At 58.8% G+C, this 21608-nt stretch overlaps 2 protein-coding genes across 2 annotated transcripts; one reads left to right on the plus strand and one right to left on the minus strand.

The window, feature by feature from the left end:
• Window positions 1-792: 792 nt before the first annotated feature.
• Window positions 793-4134, plus strand: LPXN (leupaxin). The gene is made up of 9 exons (XM_074149553.1): window positions 793-805; window positions 1674-1752; window positions 1906-1989; window positions 2360-2465; window positions 2541-2675; window positions 2758-2931; window positions 3001-3082; window positions 3308-3456; window positions 3548-4134. The coding sequence occupies exons 1-9, from the start codon at window positions 793-795 to the stop codon at window positions 3812-3814; spliced, it is 1089 nt and encodes a 362-aa protein (XP_074005654.1). The 3' UTR covers window positions 3815-4134.
• A 2832-nt stretch (window positions 4135-6966) lies between these two features.
• CTNND1 (catenin delta 1) lies at window positions 6967-20236 on the minus strand. Its single transcript, XM_074149499.1, has 18 exons — window positions 20042-20236; window positions 18821-18892; window positions 18407-18565; window positions 17657-18189; window positions 13645-14108; window positions 13348-13531; window positions 12941-13058; window positions 12121-12274; window positions 11702-11719; window positions 11381-11449; window positions 9874-10001; window positions 9142-9292; window positions 8682-8874; window positions 8461-8575; window positions 7823-7910; window positions 7449-7496; window positions 7230-7327; window positions 6967-7071 (listed from the first exon to the last, which is right to left on the minus strand). The coding sequence occupies exons 1-18, from the start codon at window positions 20234-20236 to the stop codon at window positions 6967-6969; spliced, it is 2892 nt and encodes a 963-aa protein (XP_074005600.1).
• Between the last annotated feature and the right edge of the window lie 1372 nt (window positions 20237-21608).

Genomic DNA, 21608 nt, shown 5'->3' on the forward strand with positions numbered 1-21608 from the left:
AGCAGGGTGTCGGTGGAGGCACCGGGGAAAGCAGCTGCTGGGTGTTGTGCCTGGCCAGTGCTGAGCAGGCGTATCTGCTGCCCGTAGTGTCAGGGCTGAGCTGTGCCCAGCAGTCACGCGTGTGGCACTCTGGGGAACTTTTAAGTGACCCAAACTTAACACAGAGAGAACGTAGCACAAGTCACCAGCTCCAGCAATACCACCAGCGCTGCACCGCTGCAGCGCCCCAAGTCCTTGTGCTGATGCTAGCTCTAAGTGACACAAAGGGATTCGTGTTACCTGGAAATCCAAGATGAGGCTCCAGAAACATCCCACAAGGCGAGGCTGTGTTGGAGCTCGCTGGCACTGTGGGTCCAGCACCTGCCTCCATTGCTCCATCACAAATGGGCTTCCATCAGGTGTGTGGGTGCTGTCCCTCTTCACATGCAGCTGATGGCTTCTGGAAAGGGCCTAGGTCTCCAGGACACACACACTCTGACTTCCAGCCAAGAATCCCACAGAGCTCAAATGTTTTAAGGAGTCAGGAGCTCCTTAAACAACCTGCTGGCCAGTTTCTCGCCTCTCCAGCTCCAAACCGGGGCTGCTCTCGGCTCCCCTTGCCCCAGCCTCTGCCACCACTCTCTGCCTAGCACACGGCTCACAACCCACAAAGGAAAAACCCTGAGCGACAAACCCCGGCCCTGGGGGGCGGAGGAAGGCTGAGAGCGGAACCAAAAGTCTGCGCAGCCCAGACTGCCAGCTCGCCGCCCTGCCGGCGCGCCTCTGGCCCCCAGGACCCCATGCTGAGGCCCAATGGAGGACTTAGGTAAGCTGGGCCCCTCCGGAGCCAGGCCCGCACCCAGGCCTGGTGCGGGGTCGAGCCTTTGGTGGCTTGGGGGGAGCCTTGTCCTTCCCCTCCCTCCGGGTGAGGTGGGGACACTACAGAGAGGGCAGCAATGGAGCTGGTGCACTCCTTGCTGTGCCTCCCCCATCTCAGGGGACGGACAGGGCCCAGGTGGCCAAGTGAGCGTGTAGCCAAAAACAGTGAGGGCTTGAAGGCAGGAAACATGCTGCGGCAGCCATGCAATCCGGGCCGCACGCAACGGGGCCAAGCAGCCCCAGAGTTCAGCATGACACCCAAGGGTGCTGGGAGTCATCCCTGCCCCAGAGCGGGGAGATGGGGCCGGGGAAACAGCCACGCTGTGGGGTGGCAGCCCTCCTCTTTCCTGACGTGAGGCCAGCAAGATGCCGAGGGACGGTCAAGGTGGTGAGTAAAAGCGGAAGGAGAAAGAGCTTTGCCCTCCCTGGCGGAAAGCCGCTCTGGGTGCACAGGAAGCACCGAGGTTTAGCCCTCCTGGGCCAGGGCTTCTGCTGGGATGAATTTAAGGGCTGGGGGATGGTTCCTCATAAGCCAGAGACGGTGTGCGGGGGACCGGGGCCCCCATTGCCAGCATCCCCCACACTGCAGGAAGGCTGCGCAGCATGGGAGGTGCATCCTTCCCTGGGGACGAGAGTTCAGGTGAGTGTTCAGGGCCACCACCACCCCTCGGGGCCCTGGCACCTGGCTGGTAGAAGCTGCTGTGAGGCAACTTTTGCTCCTGAGATTTCAGGAGTGGCACAGGACCGCTTTGGGGGTGCACAGGCAGGGAGGGCAGCCAGAGGCTGGGGTGCCCGACCCAGGTCTCTCTGTGCAGATGCTTTGCTGGCAGAACTGGAGCAGAGCTCTCGCCCAGCCTCCAAGGACCCTGTGCTACAGACACCAAACTCCTGCAAGTGGGACTCGGCCACAGCTGGGCCCCCAGCGCCCCATGGCCATGAGCCACTTGCTTCAGCGGCCATGAAGGTAACACCTCAACACAGGGAGGCTAGTGGCTGAGCCCCTGCTCAGCTTGTGACGGGGCGGTGGTGCTGGGGAGCATCCTGCAGGCTCAGCTACAAGGGTTTGTCCTTCCAGGTGCAGCTGCCGCCTCCGGCTCAGCCTCCGGGAGAGGATTTGAAGACAGTGTACAGGTAAAGCATGGCCATGGGAGGGCAAAGCCCTCTGGGACTACCCTTTCCATTGTTTGGACGTGTCCTCCAGGGTCACCTCGGCTCCTGCACGTCCTCCCCCAAAAAACAGGTCCTCCCACGAGCTGGAGCAGGGGGTTGTATCCTGCATCCTGGTGGCACTGCTGGGGTGAGGGCAGGGCTTCCAGCCACATGTGGCCACCCCCACCCCCCCCCCCCCGCCAGCACATCCCCAGGAAGGCCTCCTACCCCCTGCCCCGCTGTGGTCTGTGGGGAAAGGGCACTGTCTCACTGGGGTGGGGGTTCTCAGTCTTGGGCACTCTGGCCTGGAGGTGGAAGCCGCAGCATCCATCACACTCTGCCCTGTGCCCAGCAGCCCCACACCGCTCCTGTGGCCACTGTCCCCCTCGCCCCCACGCATGGCAGCCACCCAGCAGCTGGATGAGCTCCTGGCTGACCTGGGCCACATGCAGAACAAGGTGAGCCTTGTCCCTGGGGAAAGGAGGTTGGGGGCCCAGCCTCCACCTGGCCCCCACCACCCTCCTTCCTGGCAGCTGGGGGCCAGGGAGCTGGCGGAGCCCTCGCTGGACAACATGCTGGGCAGCCTCACCCGGGACCTGCAGGAGCTGGGCATCACGGCCACCCCCACCGGTGTCTGCGCTGCCTGCCGCAAGCCCATCGCTGGCAAGGTGAGCTCCCACACTGCCATCCCAGCACCCCTCTCCCCTCGGCTCACGGCAGCCCCCGGAGCTGCCCCCCGCCTCCCTGCAGGTGCTCACGGCCCTGGGAAAGACCTGGCACCCCGAGCACTTCGCTTGCACCCGCTGTGGTCAGGAGCTGGGAGGACGGCCCTTCTTTGAGCGGGGTGGGCGGGCATACTGCGAGGAGGACTACCACCAGGCCTTCTCCCCCCGCTGCGCCTACTGTGCCGGCCCCATCCGTGAGGTAAGTATGTGTCCCCCGGCCGTCCCTGCCACCCCCCGCTGTCATCAGCCACCTCACCTCTTCCTGCAGAAAGTCCTCACGGCCCTGGACCAGACCTGGCACCCCGAGCACTTCTTCTGTGCCCACTGCGGGAAAGTGTTTGGAGATGATGGTATGTCCCAGGGGACTAGTGTGGGGGTCCTGCCCCCATTACCCCCACCCCAGGTATCCCCCCCAACAGCCCAGCCCTTGCACCCATCGCTCTGTCTGACATCCCCCCCGTGGTCTTCCCCTTGCCTTACCTCCTATCCTGCCCCCCACCATGGCCATGCCCCACCACCCCCCTCTGCGAGCCTTCCCCCAGGGGGATGCCCACCCTGATGTCCCCCCCCCCCAGGTTTCCATGAGCGGAGTGGGAAGCCATACTGCCGCCAGGACTTCCTGGCCATGTTTGCCCCAAAGTGCCAAGGCTGTGAGCGCCCCGTGACGGACAATTACCTGTCTGCGCTGCAGGGCGTCTGGCACCCCGAGTGCTTCGTGTGTGCAGTGAGTGGGTGGCGGGCTAGGGGGGACGTGGGGACACAGGGGTGAGCATGTCCCCGAGGCTGTGGCAGCCTTCCCCATCTCCTCCCTCCAGGAGTGCCTGAGCAGCTTCAGCAGCGGCTCCTTCTTTGAGCTGGAGGGTCGGCCCTACTGCGAGCTGCACTTCCACCAGCAGCAGGGCAGCATCTGCCACGGCTGCGGCCACCCCGTCACCGGCCGCTGCATCACAGCCGCGGGGCGCAAGTACCACCCTGAGCACTTCATCTGCGCCTACTGCCTGGGCCAGCTGCAGAAAGGGACCTTCCGCGAGCACGGTGAGAAGATGTACTGCCAGGTCTGCCATGACAAGCTCTTCCTCTGACCCCTGGCACATGGCCACCCTTCCTGCCTGCCTGGGTGTCCCCTCTATCATCCCCACCATCAACATCCCTGGCACCTTCTCTGCCAGGCCAGGCATCCCTGGCATTGTCCCTGCTGAGACAAACATCCCTTGTATTTTCCCACCCATCAATGTCCCTGGCATTGGTCCAGCTGCGCCAAATGTCCCCAGCATTGTCTCTGCCAAGCCGGGCATCATTCTTTGTCCCCCTCCACCCAAGACATTCCTGGCATTGTCCCTGCCAAGCAACATGTCCTGGGCATTGTCCCCTCCACCTGAAGCAATAAAACACCTGGCTTTGCCTTTGCGCTCCTCACTTTGTGGACAGGGCTGCAAGGAGGGAGGGCTGGAGCCCGCATATCCAAGTGCATCCATCAGTGCTCCCCACAGCACATGGGTGCACCAGGCCCTCATCTCCCAGGGTGCTGCAAGCCGGGGTGACTCTGCCCCAGCTGCCTTTCCCCAGCAACCTTGAGGACACAGCCCCAGCCTCCCTGAGGGAGCAGCTCAAGCTCCAGCCACACAGAAAATTGACACCACTCCAGCCCTGTGTCACCACAGACCCAGGTCCTGCTACCACAGGGCAAAACCTGCTGCTCCGTGCCCTGGTGAAATCTCTCCAACAGCAACACAGCTTCAGTAAAAAGCTGGTTTGAAGCAGAAGCCAGAAAACTGCTTCCAAATAGGAATTTCCACAAGTTTACAGAATTTCTTTCTGTATTTATTTTCACACACACACGGGTGAAAGTGAAGAGCGTTAACACAGTGTTTCAGCCTGGACTCAGTACTCCCCAGGAAGGGATGAGCGTAGTCGCAGCCTAGCCATGCTCTGCAGGGGCAGCCCTTGCTCCAGGTTTTTTAAGGATGCACTCAGCACTAGAGAAATGATGGCATTTCTCCACTTGTGCTAAGTCTACCAGCCACCACAGGAGAGGGAAAATTCAGGGAAAGGCTTCCCAGCAGGAAGCCCTAATGCTCTGGGGAGAGCCCACCTCCTGAGCAGCCCCAAGCACCCTGCAAAGATGGTCAGGAGCTCAGTACAAAGTGAAGTTTTGGCGCCTTTTATTTTTCCTCCAATCTTTTGCTAGAAAGCGGAGGAAATGTCACTTTGTAAAGGGTTTGCCGCACAGTGGCATGTTTTAGAGCCACACACAGCCAAGCAACACTCAAGAGCGCAGCCCAGCCCCTGGAAAAGACACTTGGTCCCAACTGCAAAGCTAAGAACGCCAACGTGGCAGCCACAGACACACTTTAAAAACTTTATTTATATAAAAAAATCATTTTGTTTCAAAAGCGTTACAAGAGTGTGCAGAGGAATCAGACAAGGAACGGCTGGTTGCTCCCTGCTCCCCTCCTCCCTTGCCCCACTCCCCACCAGGGCAGGGGAGGAGAGGAGCAGGAAGCTTTTTTTTTTTTGGTTCATTTGGAATTAAAAATTAAAAAAGGAATTAGTGTTTTACATATTTAAAGGAAAAGAGAAGAGTTAGACCCCAGAACAGAACATATGTGAGCTGAGGTGGGGATGGAGCCAGAGAGGGTTCAGCCGGAGCTGGGAGGTGAGTTTGGGCAGAGGAGGGGGCAGGAGCAAGGCACCAGTTCTACCTGTTGGACCCCCCCGGCTCCCGCCCATGGTTTGGGGGGAGTCCCAGGCTGGGGAGGGCTCCCGCTCCAGTTTGCAGCCTCCTACAGAGGCTTCCAGTTGCACAGGGAGCCCATGGGCTCCCTGAAAGATCACAGCACTTATACATGCCCCCACCACTGCAGCAGAGAGGAGGAAGAGGATGTTTACGTCCTAGCTCCAGTGGCAGCCCAGTCTCCCCAAGACAGGAGGCAGAGGGGGCATGGGGGGCTGGGATCCCCCCAAAGTAGGCTTCCAGCCCCACTGCAGACAGTGAAGGCTCCCAGCAGGGATGGGAAGCACTCAGCCCTGCCAGAAGCCCAGGAAACACCCCTTCCAGCAAAGAAGCCAGACAGTACAATTCAAAGAGCTATTTCACAGTGGCAAAAGAAAGGCACGTGTCAAGAGAAGTCCGAGGGGCACCGCTGTGGCAGCTGGTGCGTAGGGGTGAGGGGAGGTCCTGGCTCTGCTCGCCTGCAGCCCTGCCAGCGCCTGCTCCTCACGCAGTGCACCCCAAAAGCCCTGCCGCATCTCCTCCTTCCACAGGGACCCACTGCCCCCCATGCAGGGAGGTCCATCCCAAGCCCCCCACACTGACCAACCACATCAGGATCCCTCCTCGCACAGTCACTGGGTAGGGGCCAGCAGCCCCATCCGGACCCCTCCACAGGATTCAGAGCCAGATCCCCCTTCCCATGCCCCTGAAGCCTCATCGAGAGCAAAGCAAGAGAAGTTATTGCTGTTTTTCCTTCCCCTCATCCCCTCAAGACTCCAGCCCCTCCTCATCCTGGTCCCACTGCGACCAGGGGAGGGATGCTCCCATTGTCCCCACAGCCCTGGTTGAAGAGTGATCCCGCACAAAAATATATCCTATAGACAACAAAACAAAATGCGGTGAGTGAGGTCCCAGTCTCTGTCCCTGCGGATGTCTCCAAGCAGAGGGAAAGCATGGGAGAGAAGGCAGTTCCTGGTCAAGGCAGAGATCCAGAGTCCTTTTGCAGCATCCACGCCGGTCAACCCGGCAGAGTCAGGCAGGAGGGTTTTACTCTCTGGAGGAAGGAGGTGGTGGAGGACAGGGAGGAAGAGTTATTGGTCGAGGTGTCCCAGAACGGGGAGGTGCGGCGGTCTAGAGGAGGCAGAGTGGCCCGGGCTGTCCCTGGGGGACCAGGCCCAGTCATTTGGCTGGCTAGTTGGCACAAACAGTCCAGCAAAAAATCCAAAAATAAGACAAGGTAAAAGTCGGTCCATTCCACCACGAAGAGTTATATATATATATATATATATATTTATATATATAATATATTATCAACCCAAACTGAGTGGAGGCAGGGACGGCAGCTAGATCTTCTGCTGTGGAGAGAGAGTGAGACACATTAGCATGCCCAGAGAGCGAGCAAGCGGTAGAGACATGATCGTGGTCCCGATGATCAGGCAGCGATTGCAGACAGCAGCGATCAGAGCAGAATTTGGCTGGCCAAAGCACCCCTAACAGCGCAGCAGGATCTGTCACTGCTGTTCAGATTGGGCAGGACGCTGCAGGACATACCGACACGGGGGGAAACACGGCAGCATCCTCCTCCGCCTCCACTACCTCAGGCTGCGGTTCCTGCCCCTCCTCCTGCTGCAGACACATGGGGGTTAGTAGGGGCGATGGAGCGGGGTGGGGGTGTTAGTGGTGGGAGCTCAGTTCTCCCCTCCTCCTGCCAGCCAGGACAGCAATGTATCATCTCCTGCACCCCAGTCCTGCTCAATCTTCCCTTGTTAGGAAGAGCTGCTTACCATCAATGGCGCTGCCTTCACCGGCTCCATATCTCCGAGGTCACCGGATCGGTCCAGTGTCCTGCTGTGGTCCCTCTCATTGAGTGTGGAATAGTTGTCTGGAGCAGGAGAGGGGACAGTCAGTCATGTCACCTCCATGGGAGGCAGCATCATCCCCATAGGAGATGCAAGCTCTGCCCCCTCCCAGCAAGATGCTCCCCCTTCTAGTCCCTCTCCTACCTGGTCCCATGTTGCTCATCTGGATCTCCTCCCGGGAGGATTTCTTGTCTACAAGCATGGGAGAGCAGCAGGTCAGACACAGCCCCTGCAGCCACGAGCAGCAGAGGAACCACTGCCTGCCCCAGCGAGCAGAGCCCAGACCCAGCTGCAGCACTGGTGACCCAAGGATGCTACAGTACCTACATTAACTACATGCATCATTTCTAGCCCTGAAAAGCCATCTAAATCCCAAATTGATGGCTTTGTGCAAGCAGCTGTGGCTGCCAAGAAAGCCAGGGCTGAAGAGCAGGGAAGGGACAAAGGCCAAGCTGTTCTGGGTACCCACAAGGCAGAAGGATGACAGTGGAGACAGGTGCTGAAGGGAAGGCTCATACCTGTTTTTTGGTTTCTGTCGATGAGAGGTAAGGTGCTGTCATCAAACGAGTTGCCCCCCTGGGTCCGAGAGGCATTGCTCAGGTTCACCTGGAGTGTCAGACAGCGACCGCTCACACCCTGGCCCAGATGCTCCTTCCCCATCAAGCACATCCCACCCCTCCAGCCCCCAACACCAGGATGGACCCAGGAACCCTCCCACAGCCCTCGAACAAGGGCCCTGAAGCAACCAGAGGGTGCTCCAGAGCCCACGGCTGCACCCACATCAAAGAGCGGGGGTGGCCTGTCTGGACTGGGTCGGGGCAGCACCCAGCAGCAAGGACAGTCCCAGCTTTTGGGAAAGAAACTGAGTCCTGGAGAACCTTGCTCTTCAGTGCTGCCACAGTAGCTTTCATGCCTGCAGATCTGCACGCTTACGGGTGGGACACAGGGCTTAAACCTTTACAGAGTGTTTCTCCCTTAGTAGATGCTGGCCATCCACTGAGAAATGGCAGAGGGGACACCCTCAAGCGTCTCCAATCCCACCAGCAAGGGTCTCCATCCCACCAGAAATCTAGTACTGCTGAGCTCCAGGAACGCCCTTCTCCCTGCTGCAAGGCCCTACCTACAACAGGTGATTCCCATTCCCCTATTCCCATACCTGGAAATCTGACTTCTTCCAGCCTTCCTTCTCCAGGGGCTTCCGCAGCTCTTTATATCCCCAGACTGTCTGCAAGACGAGGGCAGCTGCTCGGACTTCTCTCTCTGAGCGGTTCCTAGAAAGCCATGAAGGAAGAGATGTTTGGAAATACCCACGGCCTCGAAGAAGCTCCTGGAGAAGCCCCTCTCTGCCCCTTGCATTGTCCTTCAAGCAGAGCCTACCCAGATTTGTTGATCAGCACCAACTTCTCAATTCCCTGTGTTTCCCGCAGCTTTTTGGCGGCCTCAAGATTGTCTACAATGACTTCATTGATGGTGTTGAGGATTGACACCACTGTGTCCTCAGAGAGGTTTTTGGCTGGGGTCTGCTGGCCTCCAGGCAGGTTCTTCACTAGGTTGGGGATGGCATGTTTACCTGGGAAGGGGAAAGAGCCAGGTGTGAGCAAGTGAGGAAGAGAACTGCAAGGGAAAAGAAATCACTGCAGAAAGATCAGGGACAGGTGAGCAATTCTGTTGTCCCTCTCAGTAGAGCTCAGCACTTGCTACTCTGGGAGAGGAGCAGCAGACAGACACCGGGCTGATGCCCTGCCCACACACTCTCAGCTGCCAAGGCCAGAAGGAATTTCCTGCCTAACCCAGACGGACACGGACAGAAGGATATCCTCTCCTGCGCAGCCCTCACCTATCAGCTCTTTGTTACGCAAGTCGACAGCCAGGTTGCGCAGGGCTCCAGATGCCGCTTTCACCACTCGCTCGCTGTCATGGGTGAGGAGGTCGGCAATGGCGGAGAGTCCCTTCTCCTGGCGCAGCGCCGAGCGGATGTACCGGCCATACTGCGGGGGAGAGGCAGAGCACACCCTGTCACCTGGGCAGGCACAGTCTCTCCCGCTCCTGGGGCTGGGGGACACCACTGGAGCCCTGCCACCCAGCCTCATCTTGAGAGCTGGGGGTCCTGGTTTCACCCACAGCAAGAAGAGACTGCAAAGGTCCCATTCCTGACCCAAAAGGCCCCCTGCAGACCAGGCAAGCAAGACTTCCCAGACAGTCTTCCCATACACACCAGAAGAATGCAGGTAGAGCTGCTGTAGAGCAGCCCCAAACCTTCATCCCCAGCCTACAGAAAGGAAGGAAGGGCAGGGAGCCGGCTGCAAGGAGGGACACAGACAGGTAGCCCTTGGGAAGACACAGCTGGCAGGGAGCACAGAGCCCTTAACAGCACAGGAGAGACCTGATCCATGCCCGAACTGTATCTTCTTGGGCATAAGCCATGCACAAAGCAAACAGCCTAAAATGGCAGAGTTGTGGCCATCTACAGCTCTGCTGGTACTCCATGGGTAATGTTCCCTTCTTCCCAAGGCCCACTTCCCTGCACCACAGAGGATCATGGACACTGCCAGCTCCACAAAGCACTCACTGTCCAGCTGCCAGCACACAGGTTCTGAATGGCTCCTGCCGAAGCCTCTAGGATGGCTGGAGTCTTGCTTTCCTTTAGAAGGGAGATGTATATCCGAACCACTTCTGGCTGGAAAAGGAGCTCGTAGCCTGCCAGAAGAACACAGGTAGGAAGCACTTACTCAAGGGTTCTGATAGCATCTGACTCAAAGGAGCACCGCTGGGCAGATGAGGCTGGAAGCTTTCACTCAGGCTCACTGCTCCCTGGAGGCTGGATCCTCAGTACAGAGGGAGCCAGGTTGCCCCACAGCACCAGAAACCCCAGCCCTGATCAAGGATGCCATAGCTGCCACCCACAGCCCCCAACACACTGCTGCAGCTCAGGAGAGGTTTGAGCTGAGCCACAGCACTGCTGCCATCAGCAAGGAGAACCCAATTTCAGTACAACACTTGGTGGAGAAGTACCCAACCCAGGCAAGAGCATGTGGTGGGGCAGCAAACCTGGCAGCCGGGTGCTGCGGTTGCAAAAGGCTCAGCCCAAGTGGCCACCAACACCACGTTGTAGAAGCTTGGGTTCAGCTCATCCTCAGAAACTGAACCAGGTCTGCAGCTCTCCACTATGCTAGCAAGCAGGCAGGGATCAGGCCTTCAAGTATTAACTCTTCTCCATGGCAGTGCCTGTCCAAAAGTCACTTCTAAAGCAGTGATGAGATTGCAGTTTACAGTTGCAACGCCAGGTTTTCCATCTTGCTGCCTGTCCTCAGCTGTGGTAAGGAATGTCCCCAGCCCCCAAAGCAGATTGCTCCTCAGGCTTCCATCAGAGATGTGCTGACTCTTCCCACAGGCCAGGTCAGACTGGGGAGCCACCATCACATATTTGAGCTGCTCACAAGGTCAGGACTGTCTTAAGTTTCCTTGCGATTCTTCTAGCTTGACTCTTTGTACCCCTCGGAGCACCAGGGTCCTCCGAGGTGTTTGCCCCAAAACAGGGTGTTTTGGGGCAGAAGGAACAGAACTCAAGTCCCGGGCTAATGCCCGCTGCTTGGCCAGCCAGAGATGGGTGTGATTCAAAGCCCTCTAGATGGTGAGACACTTCCTCATGCTGGAGAACACTTTAGGGCAAGGGGTTTTGGCTTTAAATCCTGCCTGTTCTTCATGCCCAGAAGAGCAGGCAAGAGGGCAATTGTGCTAAGAAGAGACCACCATAGAGGGCTACCCTTCCTAAGGCTGGGTCACCATGCTGTCCCTCAGTCCCTAAGGGAATAGTTCCCTCCGCAGCCCCAGGAAGCCCGTCTTGAGGGTGCGCTGACCTCCTCCAAACACAACAAGCATCCTCACAACTGTCTGTGGCACAGCTAGTGCTTTAACAGACACCTGGGGAACCAGAAACATACCTCTAAACCAAATCTCTGTCTATTTAAGAGGCTCACTCCAGCAGGAAATCAACTCTACTCACTCCTCTCCTGGACTGTGTGTGGAGAAGCAGCCCTGCACACCCAGGCCTTGCACAAACACACCCAGGAACATACCTTTGGCTGGAGTTGTTCTTTTGGGAAAATCCACTGTGTCAGCACCAGGATCTTCTGGGAGCTTTTTACCTTCAAAGGGCAAGCAGAGCAGCATAAGACACCTCCTCTCCCCACCCATCTCAGCCCAACAGCTCTTAGCCACTTGCTACAAGAACAAGCCCAGAGGTGAGCTGAAGCTCAGCTGCCAGCATGTCCCAGGAAGGGATGTCAAGGGCATTAGCCACACTGCAGGCAGTACATGCCCAGCTGGGAGGGAACAAAGAGAGCTAGAGAAAGCACCCAATCGAACCATGGAAAAATTAAAACCAAGAGCGCACTCACCTCTGGAGAACCATTCGTCTATTGGCGAAGCGGAGAGAAGGACAGGAGAGAGAGGAGGCAGGAGGAGAGAAGTGCCGACAGCATCATGGGGCAGATCATTTGGCAAGAAAGCAAAGGGGAGGGGAAGGGGCAACACAGGAGAAAAGGGAAGGCATGGAGTTAGTGGACATCCATCCATCACCATCCCACCACCACAGACACCCACCATTAGCTTGTGCCAAATGCCCTGGGTAAGCCAAGCAACAGCTCCTAAAGCCAGGGGAGGCAAGGACCACTGTGCCTCCAGAGAGAGCTGCAGTTTGGCCTTCACACAAGAGATGCCAAAGTAGGAGCACAGAGACCCCAGACCACCCTCAAGCTCCACTGTGTCAGATATGTCCTTATCCCACCTCCCTCCACACTGCTGCCACCCAACAAACCTTTGCCCTTCTTGGCACCGAAGCAGCTCGCAGCATGGGGCCCAGCGTTGTTGGCAGGGGCCAGAGGCGTCTCCTGGTAGCGCTCAGCATGGGGGATCTCACGGTGGACTTGGTAGGACAAGTTTCTCAGCAGGCACACACAGTTCTCCACCAGCTAGAAAGAAAGGCAGATAGTTTGACTTGGAGCAGCTCATGCCCGCCCCATACGTCTGAGTGAGGGCCCCATCACAGGTTGCAACGCAGAGCCCAGCCAAGGGGGGCTGAACTCGGACTGGAGGGATTTGCAGCTCCATCTCAGATGGAGCTGGAGCATGCCCCCATCCCAGAGCAGGCATGGCCAGCTCTGCAGGCATGAGTTCTTACTCTGCTGGGCCAAAAATATCTCTGCCATAAGCACAAAAGGTCCAAGGCAAGTCTCAAGGAAAATTCAAGCCAATGCCTGGTCAAGGCAGACCAGGGAGCCCTGAGCCCTCAGCCCCCACCAGCATGGGGATGAGTGACACGACCAGACGCCTGTTGGAGGGCCAACGTTCCCACTGTAGGCTGAGTGCCAGACACCTCCTGGTCAAACACGTTACTCCTCATGCAGGCTATCGCTTCCCAAGCCAAGATCGTGGAAAGGAATAAGCCTGGATTGTTTTTTCCCCAAGCTGGTCCTGTCAGACCAAATCCCCTCCCCGGTGAGAGCTGTCCCCCAGCCACTGTTCATGTATCTTGGAATGAACCCAGCTTCAGCCACCACGAACAGCAGAGAGCTGCTGGAGCTGGCTGATAAGGGCAGAGCTCTTCATGTGCCCTCACAACACCCCTGGTGTGGTACCTTGCTGTCCGAGTCCTTCTGGCCAATCTCAGCCTGGACGATGTAGATCAGGGCATCCACCAGCCCATCACATTCCCTCAGCTTCCGACGGGCCTCGCTCCGCTCTGAGCTCACATTCCTGGCAGGCAGGAGAGAATTGTCACGGAAGAGACAGCGGAGAGCAGGCGAGGAACAGACCACACCCAGCAGACCTCAAACCAGAGAAAGACTCCTGTAGCTCCCCCTCTACTGAGAAACACCTGCAAAATCAAGGACTGCATCACCAGTAGCTGTCCCAGGAGAGCAGCTCCTCTGCAGACCTCCTTTAGCTGTCCCAGAAAGCTACCAGGAGCAGACAGGAAGAAGCATCACAGCAGCCCCAACCCATGCCAGCTCTCTGCCAGCAGTTGGTGAGCCCCCTCCCATACCTAAGGCAGCCAGCAGTGTTGGTGAGCACCGACTCCCACTCGATATGGCGGGGTTTCGAGTCCTCATTGGGTTCCCGCTCCCAGCCCGAGCGGGGAATGACCACCTCATCGGTCAGAGCATGTAGTGCGTGATCCACAATGGCCATCTTGATAGAGTCATGTGAGGACAGGTTCCACAGTGTTCCTGCAATGCCACAGGTGGGAGGAGATCAGTCAGATCACGTGGGCTTAGAAAACCTGCACTGTGCATCCCTCAACTGACAGATTAGCCCCTCCACTCCTCCCTGGTGCCATTACCTGTGATGACCTCTGTGAGGTCCATGTCATGGGCCTTCCGCAATAGGCGCACCAAAGCAGGCACCCCATCGCAGTTCTTGATGGCAATCTTATTGTCTTGGTCCTTGCCGAAGGAGATGTTCTTGAGGGCTCCACAGGCACCATAGTGCACCTCTTTCTTAGGATGGTCTAGCAATCCCACCAGCACAGGGATACCCTTCAGCTTGCGCACCTCTGTCTTCACCTTGTCATTACGGTAGCAGAGGTGCTGCAGGTAGGCGGCCGCGTTGGACTTGACGGCGTCCAGCCGGAAGCTCAGCATGGCTATCACCTCCGGCAGCTCCGGCTGGCGCCAGTTACCCGGGGCCGGACCCCCCTTCCGCAGGCTGTCCAGACTGGCCAAGCTGCCCCGCTCATGCTGGGCCAGAGGCGCCCAGTAGTAGCGGTCGGGGGCCACTTCATCCACCAGCATGTCTTCATAACTCCTACAAGAGAAGACAGCAGGCATCAGCATGAGTCCTAGACCTGCGGGGGGACGCTGCGTCCCCTCCAGTCCACCAGAAGATGGGCTGAGGCTCACACAGTGTCTAGTCACCACTACCCCGCTGAGTGCGCCAGGCAGATGCCCATCAGGGCTCAGAGCCAGGCAGCAGAGTCACATCAGGGCACCTTCCTGCTCCCTACACAGGGTCCAGCTGGAGTTCCTAGCTGTAGGAGGCCCCCTCCCATGTGTCCCCAGGCCTGCTCAGGAAACAGGCGTTTTTTCCCCAGGAGAAGGCAGCCTCAAATAGCTACTCCAGTCCCTTCCCACCCATTCACTGGGTTTAGCTTTTGATCAGAGGCTGGATCCTGGTCTCTGCATAACCTCCACGGAGGTAGAAACCAGCCCCAGAGGCATGAAAGACCACCCGGCCCTACGGCCACTAGAGGGCAAGTCCACACCGCAGCAGATCACTGGTAGAGCAAACCACCCCGGAGCTCCGGGCCCGACATCGAGCTGCCTGGGCACAGTGAGCCCAGAGCCCAGCTCCAGGCCACCCCGCTTCTCTGCCGCTCCCCCTGGCCGTACCCCACCACTCCAGCTGCCTCCCAGCAGCCCAGGACACACAAGCTGCTGCCAGACCAAGCCACTGATGTTATTTCACAGCATCATGGCCAGAACAAAGATTTTTACCCAGGATGGGGCTGAAACTTTTGCCTGCAGATGCAGAAGGGGATGGGAGGGGACTTGGCACATCAGCAGAGGGGCCTGACCAGCTGTTACCCCTGCTGTGCCAGGACACTGGGGGTGCACCACCAGCGTCCAAGATGAGATACCACCCTCTGGCTCACATCTGTCCTGGGGACTGCTCAGCCACCTTCTGAGCCCCCGAATCAGGTGCAGGCAGCCCCCTACCCCTGAGGAGGCAAGGGAAGTTGCAAAGAAGGATGGCAGCAGGTCCTGCTCCTTATGCCATGGCTTTCCCTACAGCCTCTGGTATGGGACTAGCCAAAACCACCAGCTCCGGGTGGCAACTGCTTCCACAGCCACATTCCCCTGGCACCATGGACTGTGGTAGTGGGCTGCGAGGCTGGCTTTCAAACACATCCTGACGGGAAATGCACTGCTTGCCGTGTGGCCTGGCTATTAAGAGATGTTGAGGACTCTGGCTACTCCACGGAGTCAGTCTGCGCTGCTTCAGCGCACGGTGCTCAGTGCACCAACACCATCCCTGCAGCAGGACGGCAGGAGCGAGATGCAGGCAAGTGCCAGTGCTACCAAAGAGCCACCCAATGCTTGTCAGCATGGCCAGCAGCTGGCCTGGCTCCCAGGCCAAGATGCACGTGCCCAGGAAGGGAGCTCCCATCCAGCTGAGGGTCCTTCAGTGCCAATCCCCCCCCTGCCCCTCCAGGTGAGAGGGGCTGGCGGGGGTGGGGTGGGAGAGCACACCCTGCACTGCCACTGACTCCCCCTTCCCTCTTCCCCTGCAGAGAAGGAGCTCCGAGAGCCACAGGAGAGGGGACCCGCACGCTTGGTGGCTGATGGCAGCCAGCACGGGCTGTGTCTCTCAGCTCAAGGCGCTGCATCGTCTCCTGCACGGCTGGCAGGCTGCCTCCCTGAAGGAAGTCATTAACAGCCAGGCCCCTGCTCAAGACAAACATCTGAAGCAGGCGGGATGCTGATCTTGCCTCTTCCCATTCCTGCAAGCCCGGCAGCGGAGCGCGGATGGTAACTGAGAAGGCAGGGGACAAGCCAAGCTCAACAGCGCCTGGATTCCACAGATTGCTGCGATCTTTATCGGTCTGCGTGGGGAGGGAGAGCCTGCTCACAGGCTGCACCAACCCATCTCCCATGGCCTGAACCATCCTTGCAGGACAAGGTGGCATCTCCACCAGGGCTGCTCCTTGGCTGTGCTTGGAAATGGGACCTTCTCTCTCTGTTGTGACCAAAGTCCCCGAGTCTCCCACCCGGCTGCAGCTCCTGCATCGGCCTCCAGACCTGGCTACTGTAACTCCTGTCCCCCAAAGTCTGGAGGGGCAGAAGGAGCAGACACCATCCAGCCCAGCAGAGAGGGCTCGTGGGCTCAAAGACTGTTCAAACTGGGCCATCTAGGGAGGGCTCCTGCCCCCGCAGCCCCCGCATGCTGGGTAGGACACAGACCTAGGGCAGGTTTGCAAGCCAGAGCCCCCATCTTGGCTGGCATTTGCTCCTTCCGCAGCCCCAGGCTGGAGAGAAGCAGCCACAGGTGGGACCCACCTGCTTAACCCCTTCTGCCGAGACTGTTTGGAAGGTACAGCCATGAAACTGCTATTGCTGGCTTCTGGCGGGGGGCTTGAGTGGGTGCAGGCAGCGGGAGCAGCAGCCTCTGCCTGCCCTCCCCTCCTCTAACCTGCAAAAGCTTCGCAGGGCGGGACAGGGAAATCAATCTGGGCGAGCAACTGCCCCGACTGGTTCAGCACAGCAACAGAAACGCTTGTGCTGGCAACAGCCAAAAGGACAGACAGAGCTCCTCCTTCAGCCCCTTCAGCAGCCAGGAGCTGCCGTGGATTTACAGTATGTGTCCCAAGATGGGGGATCTCCAGCAGGGGCTGGCAAGAGCCTCCTGTCCTTCAGGTCTCTCCCCCTGCCTCTATTTTATGCCCTGAGAACTTAATCAGCCTGTGCTCGGCTTTACCTGTCCCCCCTGCCCTGGGGCACTCAGGAGGTGTACATCCATCCTGGCCTGATGACACAGCCTTGGCACCCAAGCTCAGCCCCTCGCTCCATTCCTACTTTGCCACCCTCCGAGGCTCCCCCAGCACCTCCCCAAGCACGGCCTGACACCCAGGCAGCAAGCGGAGCCGGTGAGAGCCTTAAGCAGGCAGCAGCGGCAGGGTTTGTGCAAGAGGGACAGTTGGCACAAGACACCAGCCCACTGGAGTCATGGCCTCAGGCCCATCCTGTCCCCAGAGGCCCAGCCACATGGCTGGCGGGGTGGTTAAAGGACCACCAGGACCCTGCTGGGGGCAGCAGAGGGGCTGCGTGTCTCAGGAGCTCGGCTGGAGGAGCCGTCGATCACCCACAGACAAAGGAGGCGGAGAAGCTGCTGCTGCCAAACAGGTTGAGCAGCCTCTCCCGCCCTGCCCTGCAGCAGGGCAACCGCGGGAAGGCTCCAGGCACCATGGGCCGAGTCTCGCTCATGCCAGCCCCGGGCTCAGCTCCGCTCCGGGGCTGCTCTGGGGCTGCTCTCGGCTCCTGGGGCTGCATCACAAAGCTGAGCTGCCAGGCCGGGGATGGATGAGCCCATCGTCCCACCAGCAGCAGAGGCGGCAGAGAGGGAAGGGCCTGGAGCTACATCTGACCGCCCAGTGGAACTCCTTGCTGCAGGATGACCAGCTCAATTAGCACTGAGTTTTAACCACCAATTAAGCAGACAATTAGAAGCGGATGCAAAGTTTTCTCCTGCATGTGACTCAGCTCATGGTATTGTCTCTGTGCTCTTCCTTCCTTCGAAGAGTGTGAAGTTAAAGGGACCCCATGGCACCCCCAGCCCCAGTGCCTCCTGGCACATACCTGAGCCGCCGCCGGGGATCAGAGGGGGTCCCTGCCCGCCTGGCCGTGCCGTAGTCAGACATAAGCCCGTAGTCCACATCTTCAAAGCCCACACTGCGCTGGTCGTCCTCCAGGCCATACGGCTCAGGGTGGAAGTGATTGAGGTCCATGTTGCTGCCCCCGACACGTACTTGAGGCTGGGGCCCGTAGATGTCCTGGCGGCTGGGAGCCCGGTAGGTGTCCATGGAGGGACGGTAGCGCTCGTCAATGCGGGTGACACGGGACAGGCTGCCATAGCTGTGATCGCTGCCCGGGTAACCATCCTCATAGGGGCGGCCGTAGCCATCAGGGTAGTGATAGTTACGAGGGAGGGTGGCTGTGCCCGGCTGGCTCAGGTAGCCACCAGGGCCCCCGTTGCCATTCTTGCGGAAGTTCCTGTCCATGGTCTGGACGTAGTTGCTGGTGACAGGGGAGGTTTCCAAAGGTAACCCATCGGGCCCCACCGGCACCTGCTGCACCGTCCGGGTGGTGACAGTCTTCACCACTTTCTTCACCTAGAGGGATGGATGCAGGACATTCTCCCATCAGCAAATCCACTACACCCCTGTGTCCCCAGATTCCCCTTCCAGCCCAGCACCTTTCCCCAGGCAGATCTCACACCCTGTTTCAGCTCATAGCATGGCAACCTCACAGGCATTGGGGCTGCAGCACCCCGGCCATCAGGGTCCCTGGCCAGAGCCCTGTCCCTCCATGCTCTCCCCAGGCCTCTACCGTGGTCTCTGTACGCCGGGTTGTCCCATCATCTGATGTCTCCACGGACACGACTGACATGGCCCCTTCTGGGTCCTCCTCCATAGTGTAGGTCTCCTCCACAATCTGTCCTGGGTCCTGCATCCTGGGGATCGTGCTGTACAAGAGGTGGCTGTGGTCCTGAGGGGAGTGAGGGCCGGGCAGTCAGACACCCTGCCAACTTGGGCCTCCCTGCAGCCAGCTGGCCAAGAGATCTCACCTCCCCAGGAGCCCTGATACCCTCTTGCACGAGGGTACCAAGAACCCCACACCCAAAGCGTCTTCAAGCCAGGGCAGCCACATTAAAGACACAAATCCTCCTCTCCCAGCTCAGGTGGGGACACTGGAGCCATGCCCTGCACCCCCCTCCCAGCAAACAGCCCACAGCCCCCTTACCTGCGGCCCGTTGACCTTCAGATCTGGATATTTCTGCCTTTCCAGGTCAGCATCGCCCAAGAAACGGCCGTTCTGAAATACAGAGCACCACAGCAGGCCCATTACCAGACTGATTGCCTGCTGCCAGGATCCCACATATCCATCCCTCCCATTCCCTGGCCCTGAGCAGGCCATCTCCTGTGTCCAGTAGAGGCACCCAATGTGAACCCCATGTGTCCCTCCCAGGAGAGGGAGAAGCTCCTTGGGGGTCTGTGCGACATGCAGCAAGCCACCCCCCTGTTCCAGCCTGGGGAAGGACTGGAGGACACACCGTTCAGCGGCCCTCCAGACAGCCCAGCTCTCCCACGGTGCCCACATGCTCCTGATGGAACAGCCAAGACCCTTCCCTGCTCCCCAGCACGGCCTTGGAGACCTTCCACATCTCTACACCTTCTGACGCAGGGGCCACAAGCAACATCCCAGAGCCATCCCATGACTGCAAGGGAACAGCACGATGCTCGGCGGCTGATTGCAGAGTGCTGTTTGACTCTCTCGTGCTCCTCCTCTGCCCACCCCTTCCTTCCCCCAACCCACACGTCTCTCCCTGCACCACCACCTTCCACAGACAGAGAGGCACCTGCCTTTCCACCTGCAGGAAAGGCACAACACCATGCACCAGCCCCTCCAGCACCCCTCCCCAAAACAGAGCCCGGGAAAGTGAGAACAGGAGAGAGACCTCAAGCCAAGGCAGATGAAACCACATTTCCAGCCCTGGAGAGTAAAGAGACCTCTCCTAGCCTTGGTTTGGCTGTTTGGGGGATAGACTGAGACTGCAGGGACTCATCCACTGTCACAGGAGAGGGAGACACACACACTCCCCCACAGCTGTACACCAGCCCCTGTGTTTCAGCCACCTTCCAAGAACTGGGTGGGATGGGAAGCAAAGATGCCCAGGTACTGAACACAGACAGCTTCCAACCTTCACAAAACCAAACCAGAGCCGACCTGGTAGCAAGACCCTCCAGGCTGGCTCCTCCTCCCTAGAAGACTCCTGCTGCTGAGGTACATCCCCAGACCACCTTCAGCCCCCGAGCACACAGCACCATGGGTGTTCCAAGACCAGACCAGCCCTCCTCTACCTCATGTACCCAAGGAGGGCCAAAGAGAGGACAGCAGTCCAGGACTGACATGATGGGGGCTCCTGGAGCCTCCGCACCCACCTCTGCCGAGGGGGTTTTTTACCTGGTGCCGCCGGGTGAGTGTGCCGTTGGCCAAACCCGGGCCGGCGTCCTGTGGGGAGACCCGGACTCGTTCCAGTTGGGCTGAGACATGGCGCCGTTCCTCCTCGAGCGCCCGGGTCAGCTTCTCAAACTGTGCCTCCTGCTCCTTGACAGAGGCAAGGATGCTGGCGGTCGACTCCACTTCCGAGTCGTCCATGGGTGATGGGTGCCCAGGACGGGCAGGGCGGGGGACACAAGGAGGCACAAGCAGAGGCGGCTTGGTGTCAAGGTGAGGGGAAGAAAAGTGACCCAGAAGGGCAGGAGCCCCTCTCTCCACTGCACATGATTTGGGAGAGGAAAGGAGGAGAGAAGAGCGGTCAGAAGAGACTGATTTCATTAAGACAGATTCTCAGAACAAGAAAAAAAAAATATTGTCTTATGGCATTAACACCCATTCCCACCCACCACCAGAGAGCTGGCAAGAGGGTCTCAGAGCAGCACAGCCCTAGGTGAGACTCAGATGCTCCTTGCGCCAGCATTTAAGCTCAGAGAAGTGGACCTTTGGGGGCAGAAGGTCCTCCCCCATCACATCAAGCGGTTGGGGTTGAGCCAGGTTCAGAAGAGCTGCTGTGTCCTCCCTCTTCCCACGAGGGCCCTGCTCAGGCTGCAGGAAAACCTCCCCTACAAGGAAAAGCTGCCTGTTGGTGGCAGGAGGGGAGAGCATGTCCTGGGGCAAACAGAGGACACTTCTGCAGAGTAAGTGACCCACATGCCATTATTCCTCCAGGGAGGGGCTGAGGGAGAGGGCTGTGTCACTTATCTGCTCCCTCCTCCCCAGTGTGACAAGAGGTGGGGAGACAGCCCCAGCTCCACAGCTCCTTTCTACCCAGGAAAGGGAATGAAGTGGGACAGGATCCCCCTAAAGGGGACCCCACAAGCCCCTTCGACTGCTGCCAAAACTCAGCACCCTCCAGGTTCTCACCAGGGCTCTCAGGGCTGCAGCCACCCCAGGAGGTCCTCAGTCCACAAATCTAGGGCCAGGCATCAGTTTGGACCCCTCCAGCACCCCCTCGCAAAGGAAAACAGCAATCGAGCACACCACAATCAACATATTTTGATATAGAAAGGCAATATTCTTCCATACAGACCTGTTAGAGGAGGAAGTTCGGGTTTGATTGGCAAAGGCACGGGACAGCCAGGTCTAGACGCAGAGAGTCATGGGGGAGAGAGCCCAGCCACCAGTGAAGAAGCAGGAGGGAAGAGAGCTGCAGGGACAGCAGGAGAGGAGGTCAAAAATCACACTCAAAACAGAAGGTAGGGCAGGCAACAGAGCAGGGAAACGGGGTCCTCTCCCACCCCCTCCTCTGAGGGACTGGGCAGTGTCTGGAGAGGGCTGGTGGGGTGGAAAACACGGTGCTGCTCCCCCAGCAGCCCCCCAGCAGCAGGCAGAGAGGAGTGGCAAGGGCTCAGCCCTCCGCCCCCTGTGCAGCCGTGTCCCGGCAAGCCCAGCAGAGGTTTTCCCAAACCCCAGCAGCCGTGGCAGGCGTGTGGGGACTCGCTCGAGCCAGGCAGCCGGCACAGAAACTGCT

Source organism: Numenius arquata, chromosome 6, assembly GCF_964106895.1.
Source record: "Numenius arquata chromosome 6, bNumArq3.hap1.1, whole genome shotgun sequence".
Classification (NCBI taxonomy): domain Eukaryota; kingdom Metazoa; phylum Chordata; class Aves; order Charadriiformes; family Scolopacidae; genus Numenius; species Numenius arquata.